General features: G+C 57.8%; 1 protein-coding gene across 1 annotated transcript in view; it reads right to left on the bottom strand.

Annotated features, from left to right (window-relative positions):
- Positions 1-288: 288 nt before the first annotated feature.
- CACNG4 (calcium voltage-gated channel auxiliary subunit gamma 4) overlaps positions 289-13,802 on the bottom strand; it is a 55,690-nt gene continuing 42,176 nt past the window's right edge. The window contains exons 2-4 of the mRNA XM_060082074.1: positions 9,999-10,082; positions 4,873-5,013; positions 289-827 (exon numbers count right to left, since the gene is read on the bottom strand). Of these exons, the coding sequence (XP_059938057.1) occupies positions 289-827; positions 4,873-5,013; positions 9,999-10,082 (764 nt within the window). The remainder of the gene's footprint in view (positions 828-4,872; positions 5,014-9,998; positions 10,083-13,802) is intronic.

Below are 13,802 nucleotides of genomic sequence, written 5' to 3'. Positions count from 1 at the left end.
TCCCGGGTGGGGCAAGGCTGTGCAGCCTCAGGAGAGCTCTGGGGCCTCCTGGGAGATTTCGGAACCCCGGGGGCATCAAAACACCCTCTTGGGGGATAAAATCAGCCTTCTTGCTTCTGATTCCCATCTCCGGGGCTTCGCTCCAAGCCAGCCCGCGACCCATTCTGGAGACCCGGGAGGGTGGGGTGTGGCCTCAGTCTGTTGTTGGTCCGTCTTAAGGGTCAGATGCCCCTGTGGGGTCCAAGCCGCCCATCTGGGGAGAGGCCGGTGCCGAGAGGACGGGGCAGCTCACACCGGGGTGGTCCGCCGGTTGAGCATGCTGATGTGCACGCCTCCCTTCAGGTCCTGCTGGAAGAAGTCGTGCACCTGCAGGAAGCCGGCCTCCTGGTCGGGGCTGTAGCTGGCGGCCGTGGTCACCTTGAGGGGCTCCCTGGACAGCGTGTACATGGACAGCTCGCCCATGGGAATGGCCCCGGCAATCTTCAGCCCCACCGGAGATGCGTCCCTGGACGGGGAGGCCTCGGTGGACCTGGAGCTGGACCGCGAGCGCCGTCGCCGGTACCGGTAGCTCGGCATCCTGGCGTAGGGTGACGAGGAGGGAGCCTTAAGGAACTCCCGTCTGGTCTTAAATCTCAACTCTTTGTTTTTCTCAATGTAAATGTTTACGGCCAGGACGCCCACGGTCTCAGCCACAATGAAAGACAGGGCTCCGAAGTAAAAAGACCAGCCGTAGTTGTAATGGTTTTTTTTGTCTTCGTCGCGCTTGTCGCTGGGGTCTCCCGTGTTGCTGGAAATGTAGACGATGATGCCGATGATGTTACTGAGGCCTGAAAGGGAAGCAGGAGGGGGTGGGGAACAAAGGCAGAGAGAGGTTAGACCCACAGCTGGGCAGAGGCAGGTGGGCGGAGCAGGGGCTGGTGGGCGGAGCAGAGGACAGGTGGGTGGAGCAGGGGCATGTGGGCGGGGCAGGGGCTGGTGCTCGGAGCAGGGGCTGCTGGGCAGGGGAGGGCAGTAGAAGGCAGTTGGTGGAGCAGGAGGCAGATGGGTGGAGCAGGGGATGGTGGCCACTCCCCTTTTTGGTGGGTATGTCTTTGTTCTGGTTGCTAATTTTAAGTAAAAGCAGTTGATTTTGAATGGGTAATGAAGTACAGAGTTTGGGTGAGTATATAATAAAACACAGGCTCTTACCACCCATTCCCCTCCTAAGGCAGCTACTGTTATCTTCTCTCGTATATCCTTCTCATATCCATATCCAGTCGCTCTCCCTCCCTCCACCTCTCTCTCTCTCTCTCTCTTCCATCTTTTTCTTTGCACAATACTCTTTGGCCCCTTGCCTTTTCACTCAACTGTCGCCACCCGAGAGAGAGTTCCCTATCAGGACAGGAAGAGCTGTCTCTGTCTTTCTAACTGCTCATGGCACCAACCCCGCCGCAGGGGCATCTATCTACCCAGGCCTCTGCTCTGGACATGCAGGTGGCTTCCAGCCCTCGGCTATGAGACGGCCTTATGTCTACATCATTCCACACATGCGTGAGTAAAAATGTGATGAATTCCTTGAAGTGAAACTGCTGCCCCACTGGGTGTGTGCGTTTAAAAACAAACTTTTATCTGGGGATAATTTTAGATTTATTGAAAAGGTGTGAAGGCAGTACAGAGAGAGCCCCTTTCCAACTTCCCGTTCCGTTTTCCCCCATTAACGTCCTACGTTACCGGGTACATTTGTTACAACCAGGAAGCCCACCTGGTGTGCTACTATCCATTTACCTTCCAGACTTTTCTCGGATCTCACTGGGGTCTCCACTAATGTCCTTTTTCTGTCCCACGATCTTGAGCTGTGCGTAGTTGTGTTTGAATTCAGGGTCCCAGCTCAAGCACCCTCCATGGCGGCACAAAACGTCTCATCAGCCTATACCTCATAGTATCAAACTTCTGGATCTTTGCCAGTCTGGGAGGTGAAACCCATTAGTGTGTTTATGTGATTTTCTCTCATTATCAGTGAGGTTGAGCAGAGCCGAGCTGCCCGGGTTTGAATCCTGGTTCTACCGACTCTCATCTCTGGAACTTTATGCGAATTACTTACCTCTCAGGGTCCTCATGTGCAAAGTGGGAATGCCAGTGGCACGCACTGCACTGGGTGGGTGTGTGGATTCAACGAGCTACTGCATAGAAAGCACCGCACCCAGCACACACAGAGCATGCTTTGAGTTCTATCACAGTCTATTGTGTTTTATCATAATGTGTTGTATCATCTATGCCCTGCCCAGGTCCTCTGTGCATCTTCCTACTGCACCATTCCCAGCGTGGATGGGTTGGAGTATGTCCTGCTAAGGGCTCAGCGATCCAGCCAGCTGTAGGTCTGGACTCCTCTCCCCTTCCACTGTGCTCCAGAAGAGCCCCCACTGACACGGGTTTTCACAATCACGGTTTGCTTCCTTCCGTCCCTCCTCCCCTGCCTGCTGGCTTTGTCTCTCCTTCCCCTATTCTGCACAAGTCCTAAGAATGCTCTGTAGATCACATCCCAGCTGATTCCATGTTCCCAAAGAAGTTACCGGCGTCCTCTTCTGACTCTCCCAGCCTTTAGACCAGATTTCTCCTGAGGCTCCGATCATTTTCCACCTAGAATTATTCACGGCTCGTCTCACCTCACTGCCGGGCCCTGGGCGTGACTCTGGGTCTGCGCTGCCTTGGCCCACGATCGGGGCTCCTTGATCCAGGGAATAAATGGGAACCAACGAACAGCCCCTTGCTTGCCTGCATGGCCATTGTGTTTTCTTGCTGCCACGTCCTCTCCTCTGTGGCTAGACCTGTGCTTTCAGCTGAGTGTCTCTGCGCCCCAGGCTCCACAGCCCCTCTGGAGACCCAGGGCATCTGGAGATGCCTTTGAGAAGGTTCCTCCAGGGGGAACAGGCAATGCAGGGGGCAGCGCACTTTAGAGGCTGACAGCCCTGGGCTCAGCCTGTCGTTGCCGCCGGGTGACTTCAGGGAAACCGCCTGGGCCACGTGACCACCTCCTCAGGAGCTGGGGTGATGGGGGTGCACTCGTGCAGCACTGGCAACTGGTGTTAATGGAAGTCTTCTTTCCTTCCTCGGGAAAGGAAAGGGGACAGGATTCAAACGCCACAGCAGGATTCAAGTCCACACCTTGAGCAATCTGCCTGCTTGGAGGAGGAGGGAGAATGGGGTGTGTCCCTGCCTTCCTGCCTTGCCCCCGTTCTGGGCTAAGGTGAGGAGAAGGGACAGGATAGGGACCTGGCCAGGAAGGAGCGTGCTGCTTCTTCCTAAGGAGATCCTCCTTTCCAACACACGCTCACACACTCACACGCTCACGCTCACACACACAGTCACACGCTCACACACACTCAAGTCGCTCACACACACGCTCATACACACACAGTCACACACACACACTCACACTCACATACACACTCACACGCTCACACACACACACACTCCTCACTCACATACATCCCCCACAGATGCACACACACATATATTTACTGCACTGGAAGGAGACAAAGACTGAAGTGGGGCGGGAGAAAAAGCACAAGCATGCCAGCCAGGAGCCCTGGCCCTGAGATTCTGAGCCCGTCCCTGAGTAGCTGTGGCCCGCAGTTCCGCGATGCAAACGGCAGTCACCTTTCTTCTCCAAGAGAAGCCATGAGAAGAGATGGGGATGAGATGACCTCCGGGGACTTACGTGGGTCGCGCCCCTCGCCGGTCCCTTCCTGGGCCAGTGAGGGAAGCCCGGCCTGATGACTGGGAGCCTCACTGTCACCCACACGGTGCCACTGGGCCGATTTAGGGTTCAGAGACCAGGCACAGGGACCCTCGCTCCGCTCTGCCTTACAGGTCCGGCATGAGAAAAAGGCTCTTTGAAAGCGAGAACGCCCTTAGGACAGTGCAAGGAGCTTTGATGACAATTCAGGAAAGGGCTGCGGGCGGAGCTTTGTGACATTTCTCACGCTGATTTACTGGAACGAGGCCTAGGAAGTCAGCTGCTCCAGCCCTGCTGCACCGTCATCTTCATCCCGCCGGGCTGCCCAGAGTTTTGAGGACGCCACTGGCCGAGCTTTGCTCCTCAGACGCCCCTCCACGCCCCCAGCCCCGGCGACTCAGGCCGCTGGATTCTCCCCTGGACCAGGCGTGAGCACTGACCCACCTCCAGCCGCAGCGCGCTGTCTGAGGCCAGGCTCAGAGGAGCGACCATGTTAAGCCGTTTCAGACCCACTGGGCAGGGAGTGGGTTGCTCTCACCCACAGCTCTGGGGGGCGCAGAGGTGCTGTTGCCCATCTCGGAGCCAGGAGACTCGGGCAGTCAGGGTGGGCAGGTGGGGCTCCCCCCCCGCGCCCCCCTCGCTCACTCTGCCCCAGGCACCCTGGACTCCTGCCCCCTCGCTGGCCCTGTGTCCCCCCCCACCCCTTTTCTGTACCAGGTCAACTCCTTCAGGCCTTGGCTTCTGAGCATCCCTCTGAGGCCCGCCCCAACCCCCAGCTCAGCCAGGCTCCCCGACAGGGACTTGTAAGGCACCAGCGCTGCCCCTCTGTGGCCTTCTGCGCACCTGGACTAGTTATTCTTATTTTTAATGGAGGTGAAATTCCCGTAACGTAAAATTAACCCTTTAAAGTGCACAATTTAGTGGCATTTAGTTCATTCACGGTGTTGTGCAACCACCACCTCTGCTCGTTCCAGAACATTTACATCACCCAGAAGGAGACCCCATACCTGTTAAGCAGCTGCTCCCCGCTCCCTGCCCGGCGCCCTGTGCTTTGGACCCGCGTCACCCACGGCGATGTTATGATCTGCCCCCTGTCACCCCCACCGCACGCCGCAGAAGAGCGCTCTGTGCAGCGGGGACCAGAGCGGACAGCTCACCTGCAGCCACAAAGAGGATGCCGGCGCTGAGGACGACGTTGTTCTTGCGGCTGTGGAGTCTCCCGGCGCCAATGCAGAGCCCACCGAGCAGGAGGAGGACGGTGCTGAGGATGGGGAAGACGCTGGAGGCGCGCACGAGGCCTGGCCAGCAGGAGACACAGAGAGAGGGCCGTGGGGCTGGCCGTCCTCCCGGCCTGGCCATGGGCGTCGGCCCCGAAGCTCTCAAGGCCCTTCTGCTGACTTTGAAGATTCCCATCCCGCCCTGGAGACCCGAGGTGGGTAGGGAGCTGGGGTGGGGGGGCGGGCAGGGTGGACCACCAAGTGATGGCCCCGGCCTGCTGGTCACTCCCCCTGGGCGCCCCGTGGCCTGGAATCACATCTGCCCACGTCTCAGGCTCTCCCTGGATGTGGGCCCCACTTCTGCCAGCCAGACGGGGGGAGACCCCCTCAGAGCCACCAGGGAGGCCACAGCAACAGGCACGAAAACACTGTCAGACGGCCCGTCACAGCTCGTGGACACCGTCTCCGTGAAGCCTCCGGGATGCTGGGGAGTGGATCCGAGAGAGGCAGCTCAGATGGGCGGCCGAGGGCACAGGCTTTGCCTTTGGTGGGCCTGGGTACCCTGCTTTGTGACACACTGGCTGTGTGGCCTTGGCCAAGGTGGGGCCTCATTAACACTGGGTTTCCCTAGTAGTGGGACGCAGTTCATAACGGACCTATGTCTAGGGTGGGTTCTGCACATCTAACGGGCTTATTTAGCAAAGGCCCTGCCCATAGCACACACTCCTTAAGTGACAGCCTTGATTTCCCATCTCCGTCAACACCAGCGTCATCACCCCAAGAAGCTCCGGACCTCGTGAGGTCAAGGAGGAGGAGCTGGCTGGACAGGGGAGCACGTCCATGGACTGCGGCGTCCCACAGAGCTAGATCTGCAGCTGTGCACTGCCCAGCGGGGCGACCAGGGCAGCTAGCGTCAGACCACTTCACTCCCCTCTTTTACAACCTGGGGAGAGTAGTAATACCTGCCTGTAGGGGTTGAATTGTGGCTTCCCAAAATCTATGTCCACATTCTAACTGCTGGTACCTATGAGTGTGACCAGATTTGGAGAAAAGCCTTTGCAGCTGTGAGTAAGTTAAGGATTTTTTTTTTTTTTTTTTTTTCTTTTTGCGGTATGTGGGCCTCTCACTGTTGTGGCCTCTCCCGTTGCGGAGCACAGGCTCCGGATGCGCAGGCCCAGCGGCCATGGCTCACGGGCCCAGCCGCTCCGCGGCATATGGGATCCTCCCAGACCGGGGCACGAACCCGTATCCCCTGCATCGGCAGGCGGACTCTTAACCACTTGCGCCACCAGGGAGGCCCAAGTTAAGGATCTTGAGATGACACTGTCCTAGATTACGGTGGGCCCTAAGTCTAGTGACAAGTGCCCTAATATGAAGAGGAAGTGACACAGCAGAAGAGCCCGTGGGGAGAAGCCACGTGAGGACGGAGGCGGAGGAAAGAATGATACAGCTCAAGATAAGGATGCCGGGGCTGCCAGAGCTGGAAAAGGCGGGAAAGATTCTAGAGGCTTTGGAGGGCGCATAGCCCTGGCAACGCCTCAGTGAAGACGTCTGGCCTCCACTCTGTGTGGGGGTACATTTCTGTTGTTCTAAGCCCCCCAGTTTGTGGTAATTTATTTCAGCGGCCTTAGGAAAAGAACACACTACCTGCAAGTGTTGTGATGAGAGTCCGATGGAATAAGGTACATCAGGTGCTTAGTAGGGCCCTAGGGGATGCGGGTCCCCCTCCCTGAGCATCTGGCTGGGAGAGGAGGCGGGAGGAAGGGAAGGGGCACGTGAGCAGAACCCCGAGCTCGGCCTCCCAGCCCAGGAGAAATCCCGGCTCCGTGGACCCTGGGGGCCGGCAGGGGACAGTGAGCTGGGGGCACTGGCAGGCCCCCCTCCTGAGCCAGCTGAGCTCGTTTGCAGCCTTTCAGCCTCTGAAGGCAGCGTTTGTCTCCCTGTCTGTAAGCCCACCAGTGTGCGCCCTGCTGCACAGAGAGGGGCTTGTCTGGGGCAGTAAATGAAGCTCTTCTCTCCGCCTCCCCCTCCTTCTCCCTCTGCCTTCTCACAGCCGCAGGGTTTGGGAGGAGGTTTCCTGTGGGCTTTTGAAATGCGCCTCTGATCCGTGCGGGGCCGGCAAAGGGGGACCGGGTCCCCCTCGATGCCCCCATTCTGCAGGTGGGTCAGAGGGGTTGAAGCGAGGGAAACCTGGAGCCTCTAACATCTCCGAGGTCGGGCCCGGCCCAGGGCGGTCCGTCCTGCCCGCGTAAGTCACGTGAGCACTATCCTTTGCCACGTGGGCTCAGCCGGAGCTCTAGGCATGCAGGCACTAACCGCGGTGCAGGCTGGGTCTTGCACAGAGCGGGGCCGACATCCGGCCCACGGCCCTGTGGCTACATCAAGCCCTGGCAAGGATCTGTGTTTGCCCAGAGGGTGGGCATCTCCTCCTCACTCGCCCTCAGGCTCGCCGTGGGCTCCCAGCAGCCCTGACACCAGCACTCTGGGGTTAGCACAGAAACCACGCACTCAACCCGAAATACGGAGCCTGGAGAAGGGGGACCAGGCCCAGGGCAAGAGGAACGGGAGCCCCTGAGGCCAGCGGGCTCAACAGAGAGAAACGGCAGGGAATCAGGGAAACTCAGGCCGGATGGCCGCAGCGACCGCGACCTTGATCTGTCCTGGAATGTTGCCCACTCCCTCTGGCTCCAAGCTCACAGGCACCTGCACTCTGGGGCTCGATTTCAGGGCCAGTTCTCGTTGTTTCTGCAGCCCCTGAGTGGAAAACCACTTCCCTGATGGAGAGTCAGCTCTGCCCTCCCCACCAGCAGTTGAGGTCACAGGCCCCAAAGCCATCACCCCTTCTCTTCCGTGGGCTCCTGAATGAACCCCGCTGGCTCCCCACGGTGCACAAATGTGGAAACATTTCCTTCCCAAATGAGCTTTGATTGCTGATGTGCAGTTGCCATCATTTTATTTGGGAAAATCGCTGCTGGGGCCCTCCCAGCCCTCACGCCCTGCCCTGGGGCACCAGTGGTAGGGTTTGAGGACAGCAGGAGCCTGAAGCTGGATTGGTGAGTGTGCAGCACATGCTGGGTTTGCCCCTCCCAGTCCTCGGACCACCTCTCTCCGTCCTGCTCTGGGCCCTGGGAGGCTGATGCCAGGGACCGGATCATCAGGGTCCCCCGACTCCAGCTTTGGGAGGAGAGTGCAGGGGAGACGGTTATTCCCCTGGCTTCCTTCCTGCAGATGAGGACGAGGATAAGGTGGCTGCAGTCTTGTGATAAAGGCCACAGCCCCTGCCAGGCGGCCTGTCCTTACAGCTCCCCTGGCGCAAGCGTCCATACCTGCCTCTCCCACCTCTTCAGGCCGAGGGCTGTAAGGGGTCCTCCTGTTGCTAGCCGCGGTGTGTTCACCGCCCCTTGTAAGTTTCCCTGAGCCCCGCCCACACCTCTGTAATTAGTCCTTCACTAAATGCCCTTCCTTCATCCCATCCGAGTGTCCCCTCTGCTTCCTGCTGGGACCCCAGGAAGCCACATCGTCTGACCTCTGGGCTGATGTGCCATGAGGCCCATCCAGAAAGAGATCCCAGCACTTTGGGGACCACGAAGGGGGGAAGGGCAAGGGAGTAAAGAGGCAGAGCCCACGCCGATTAACCTCAGGCAAGTTCATGTGGGAAGTGGGGAGGGAATGGCGTGTTCCTCCAGGAGCTGCTTCCGCGCAGTCCCAAGGTGGCCAGGTTAGCAAATCTGCCCTCAGAGCCTCAGGGACCATCTGACTGCCCTGGGCTGGCAAACAAGGGGAGGTCCCGCGTCAGGGCTGGCTTTCACCAGCAGCCACCCCAGATGGCTGTGCAGGCCACGCACCAGGCAACTCACAGAGTGTACTGTATACGCTAGTCTATGCAAATGACATCCCTTGAGTTGTGCAGTGTGCAACCTGCACAACCATCTGTGGCGGCCCTATGGACTATCATTTGCTGGGTTCAGTGGTGGCCCACAGAAAGCAGAGAGCACAGGCGTGAGGAAGAGGAGAAGGTGAGGGAGGAGGGATGGGAGGCAGATCTGGCTAAATTATTTCAGGTTCCAGGCCTGACGCTGCCCCAGGCTGCAGGGGAACCGCACGCTGTTCTATTTCACTAGATGACTCAGAACCAAAATCCTTTCTCTTAGAAAAGAACGATCCATAAGCAGGTGCAGAGTGAATCGTGCTCCCTCTGAGGACACTGGTATCGATCCCATAAATGAAGCTGGCCTGAGCCCCTGGGGGAGCTGCTGGGAGCAGCTCTGCGTGCGTCTTGGCTAATGCAAAAGGGGAAAATGACTTCAAAACGGTGCCGTTTTTTCCATTTCCAGGTTCCTCCCCAGGCTGAGGCTCCATCCTTTCTCCCAGGGAGGTGCCCACGGACGAGATCTGGATTTAGGGTGTGGGACGGGGTTTGTCCTTTGAGTTCCAGGTTCCAGTCTGGGGGCCAGCTCCGCTGCAGGACCCGGGCAGGGGCAGCTCATGGGCTCTACAGGTCTGTGCCGGAGACCCTCAGGGCCACATACCCGAGGCTGGACCCACCCTCTTACTCACTTTCTCCCACAGGCTGCCTGGCACCCAATGGCTGTTTCAGCGCGTGACTTAATCTGATTTTTCAAGACTAGAATGCTGGGTGGGGGTGGGGAGGGGTGGGCAGGTCCAGGGCTGGCCGGGCCGTATGCTTGGGGTGTCACAGCCCCCAGGATGCCGGGCCCGGGCAAGCCTACGTCCTGACCTCTGGACCAGACACAGCAATCAGTTCCTCTGAAGACGGCGGCCCTGGGGAGCAGGGATCCCCCCACCCTCGCTCCATCTCCCCAGCCGCACCGGGGCGTGGTCCTATCAGCCAAGCAACTCCACCGGGGCACCCAGCACAACACAGCAACTTTGAACAACACTCCATCCTCTGAACTAACAATTCGGAATCAGAAAGGGAGTGAGGGGAGCACCCAGGGACCTGCCCCCTCCGCCCCCCTGGGGCCCATCTTCCTCCCCCCAAGCTGGCTGCCCACCACCGGCCCCCGCTCCACCCACAGAGGAAGCGAAGGATCCTCCGCACTCACGCAGGAGATACTCCGAGCTGTCGTGGTCGTAATCGTTGTCCTCTGGGAAGTGGTTGATGCGGAAGCAGTGCCCTTTATAGACCCCTGCAGGGAGCGAGGGAAAGAACGGTGTAAGTGTTCCGTGGGCTCCACGTCCTTTCTCCCCAGACTCGCTGGCCGGGTGTGCCTGGCTCTGGGCGTGGAGGGCACAGAAGGGCCGCTCCGATGGGTGTGGGGCACAGAGAAGGACCGCACAGCGGGGGACGCGCCCCAGGCTGACCGCATCATTACGGTCCACGTCTGGACACCCGCGAGAGTGAGGGGCACCAGGACACAGGGACGAGAGGCCTCAAGCAGAACATCCTGGGCCAGCAGGGCCCAAGGGGACTGCGGAGCCAAGGCTTGAAAGGTGACAAAGACCTTCCCAGGGGGATGGGGGAGGGGCCAGCCAGGCAGAGGCGGGGCTGTGAAGAGGCGGGGCTGTGAAAAGGCAGGGCTGGGGCTGACGGTGTATCTGGGGAGGGTGGGAAGTCCAGTGCGGCCAGAGGTGAGAAGGACCCGTGCAGGGAGAGAGGCTGTGGGCCAGGATGAGATCTGCCGCCCACCTTCCTGCGGCAGTGTCTGTCTGTCTGTCTGTCTTCCCCTCTCCCTCGAGCCCACAGTTAACGGTGAATACCTCCTACGTTACAGGCCGAATCTGCACACGGTCGGCAACGTGACTATAATCCCCTCACTCGGTCTGATAGAAGGAAGAGAAACTCCCGGAAAGGCCCAGACCCTCTCCTGCCTGGTTTCCCTCCCTGCTCGGAGAAGTCGCCTTCGCAGGACACCCTGAGTAATTTAGTGACGGCAGGAGGACCGCCCAGTCCTCCCTTCTGGAATCTTCTGCCAGCTCTCCCAGCGCCTGCTCCCCTGCAGTGTGGGCGTGCGCGGTGCAGAAGCGGATGCAGGTCGGGGGGCACAGGGTGCCAGGCTCTGTCCTGCCAGTCCCCCGCATGCCCAGGCCGGGCCCCCGGCCCTACAAGGAGCTCATCCTGGCCCCCGCACGGGCCCGCCTGCTTTCAGCTGGAGGCCGTTCTCGTTCTGCAGCAGCTGCTGAGCGTCTCGCTGACCCTCCCACATCCCGGCCGGACCTCCTGGTCAGGCGCACGGTGCAGGGAGCAGGGCCCACGCCAGGCCAGCCTCCATCCCCGTCCTTCCCACAGAGAAGGGCCTCGACAAGCTGGGGGCACCTGCAGCACCTCCCGTTTACCAGTCAGCTGCCCCCCCAGCCTCCCCTCAGCTGGGCCCATGAGCTGCTGCCTTCAGAGAGCTCGGGGGCTGGTCTCCAGGCCACTGCTGGGCAGGCTGGGTTTGGTCAGGGACAGTGGGGGACAGTCTGAGGGTGTCAGAGGTGGCGCCTTGAGTGGGGTACGCTTCCACAGTGTCGTCTGAGCCAGGTCAAGCGTGAGTGTTTTAGCTACCTGCCTCAGTCTCCTGCTCTGGAGAATGGGGACAACCACGGGCCTCATCTAGGGAATCTCGGGAGAGTCATGTGACATGATACTGAAAGGCATTTCTTGGCCTGCGCTGATGGCTCAGGGGAGATTTGCTGCTTTGGGACCCAGACATCACCCACCCTTTGCTCCGTGGCTCTTACTCTTTGGTGGAGAGCCACGAGTACCTGTGAGCAAGAGGAAGGAGCCCCAGGGCAGGCTGGTGTCAGGATGGCCAGCGCGGGCCGCACCCCAGCTTCAGGAGGTTCGTGGAGATGCCGGGCAAGCGTCTTCCAGGCGTGGGTGGGCGAGGTAGTGCCCTCTGCCCTCCTTCCCTCTCCCCCTGCACACTTCTGGGGCTACTTTACGGGTCTAAACAAAATCACCAAGTCCCCCACGCTTGTGGAAACAGTCAAACATTAAGAGGCTGAACAAGAAGTAAATAATCTCTCTTCAGAGTTGATGTCCAGGGGTCAACAGTCAGCTGTGCGTCTTCCCACGTGTGCATGTGTGTGAGGCTCCCCCTGTTTTCTAAAAATTAATCTTTTTACTTGGAGGTAATTGTAGATTCACACGCAGTTGTGAGAAACACTGCAGGGAAATCCCATGTACCTTTCACCCGGTTTCCCCAGCGAGAACATCCCAACCAGGATCCTGACACTGCTACAGTCAGGAACATTCTACCACCTGGAGGACCCCTTGTGTTGCCCTTTTATAGCCACGTCCACCTCATCCCGGTCACCAGGCTCTGACCCTGACGCAAGGCAACCACTAAGATGATCTCCATTTGCACAGTTTTGTCATTTCAAGAAGGTTCTATAAATGGAATCTTACAGCATGTAACCTGTTGGGCCTGTCTCTTTCACTCAGCATAATTCTCTCCAGATTCACCAAGTTGTGGTAAGTATCAATAGTTTGCTCCTTTTGACTGCGGAGCAACATTCCACGGCATGGATGTACTACAGTTCATGACATCTGGATTATGTCCAGCTATTACACCTGTGGTTTCCAGCTATTTCCAATAACGCTGCTATGAACAGGTTTTGGGATGAACCTAACTCTTCATTTCTCTGGGCTAAATGCCCAGGAGAGTAATTGCTGGGTGACATGACAGCTGCGTGTTTGTTATAAGGGACAGCCAGGCTGGTTTCCAGGATGGTTATATCCCTTATTTTGCAAAAGGAATAATACAATACACTTTACTCTGTAACCTACTTTTTTCATGTAATAATGATACACACTTCTCTAGGTCAATACCTATAGATTAAAAAAAAACAATAAGTTGATACTAATCCAAAAGTTGCTGACAGTCTTAGAAGGCAATAGCACAGGGACTAGGGAAGTAAAGCTTTTGCTGCACCATTTATTATGCTAAAACTATGCTTTGCCAGGAAACTGCATATTTACATATTCGATCAGAAAAGAAAGCAGGTTTTGAAACTAGCTTGCATGTAGACACGTTAGTTCCAAATGCCCTTCCGATGTATTCTGCAAACCTCCACTCTGCATTTAGGGTGACATTTTCTATTTGATAGAAACTGTAAATAGGGATCACACTGCCCAACATAACAGATTTTCTGACACGTTGTTTTTAGTGGCTACGTAACCATGTGCAGTTATGGTTCATCAGTCCAACTATACGATAGGAAGAGACATTTCCCTTTCTTGGGGCCGCGTGTACACACAACGCATCTCACCGCAGGGGATTCTGCTCAGAGCGTGCTGACAGCTCGCTCTCCCGCATTCCCTTGCCCCTCCGCTCCTCTCCTAACTTCTCTCCACTCCTCCTCCACACCAAGCTCTTGTGCACAGACTGAAGGAACGAGCATTGCCTTGGGTTAAACTGTGTCCCCCCTGCACACAGCCCTTGCACCCCACGCCCCCCAGAAAACTCATGCTGGAGTCCTAACCCTTGGTCCCTGTGAATGGGACCTCATCTGGAAACAGGGTCTTGAAGATGGAATCAAGTTAAGATGAGGCCACACTAACTTAGGATGGCCCTCCATCCAATGACTGGTGTCCCTATAGGAAGAGGGAAACCTGCACCCAAGGGAAAAGGCCGTGTGAAGACAGAGGCAGAGGTTGGAGTCATGCGGCTACGCGCCGGGGGATGGCAGGGATCGCGGGCAACCGGCCAAAGCTAGGAAGAGGCAAGGAAGGAACGTACCCAGAGTCTCAGAGAGGGCAGGGCCCTGCTAACACCCTGATTTCGGACTTCGGGCCTCCAGAGCTGTGCGACAACTGTATTCTGTTGTTCCAAACCTCCTGGTTCGTGATGGTCTATTCCAGCAGCCCCAGGACGCTAACACAGGAGCACTGCTGTGTGAGAGGAAATGCAACACGCCTTGTT

The sequence above is a fragment of the Mesoplodon densirostris genome, chromosome 18, assembly GCF_025265405.1.
Source record: "Mesoplodon densirostris isolate mMesDen1 chromosome 18, mMesDen1 primary haplotype, whole genome shotgun sequence".
Lineage (NCBI taxonomy): Eukaryota > Metazoa > Chordata > Mammalia > Artiodactyla > Ziphiidae > Mesoplodon > Mesoplodon densirostris.
The sequence above is the reverse complement of the archived record's forward strand: the minus strand, read 5'-3'. Positions and strand labels throughout refer to the sequence as shown.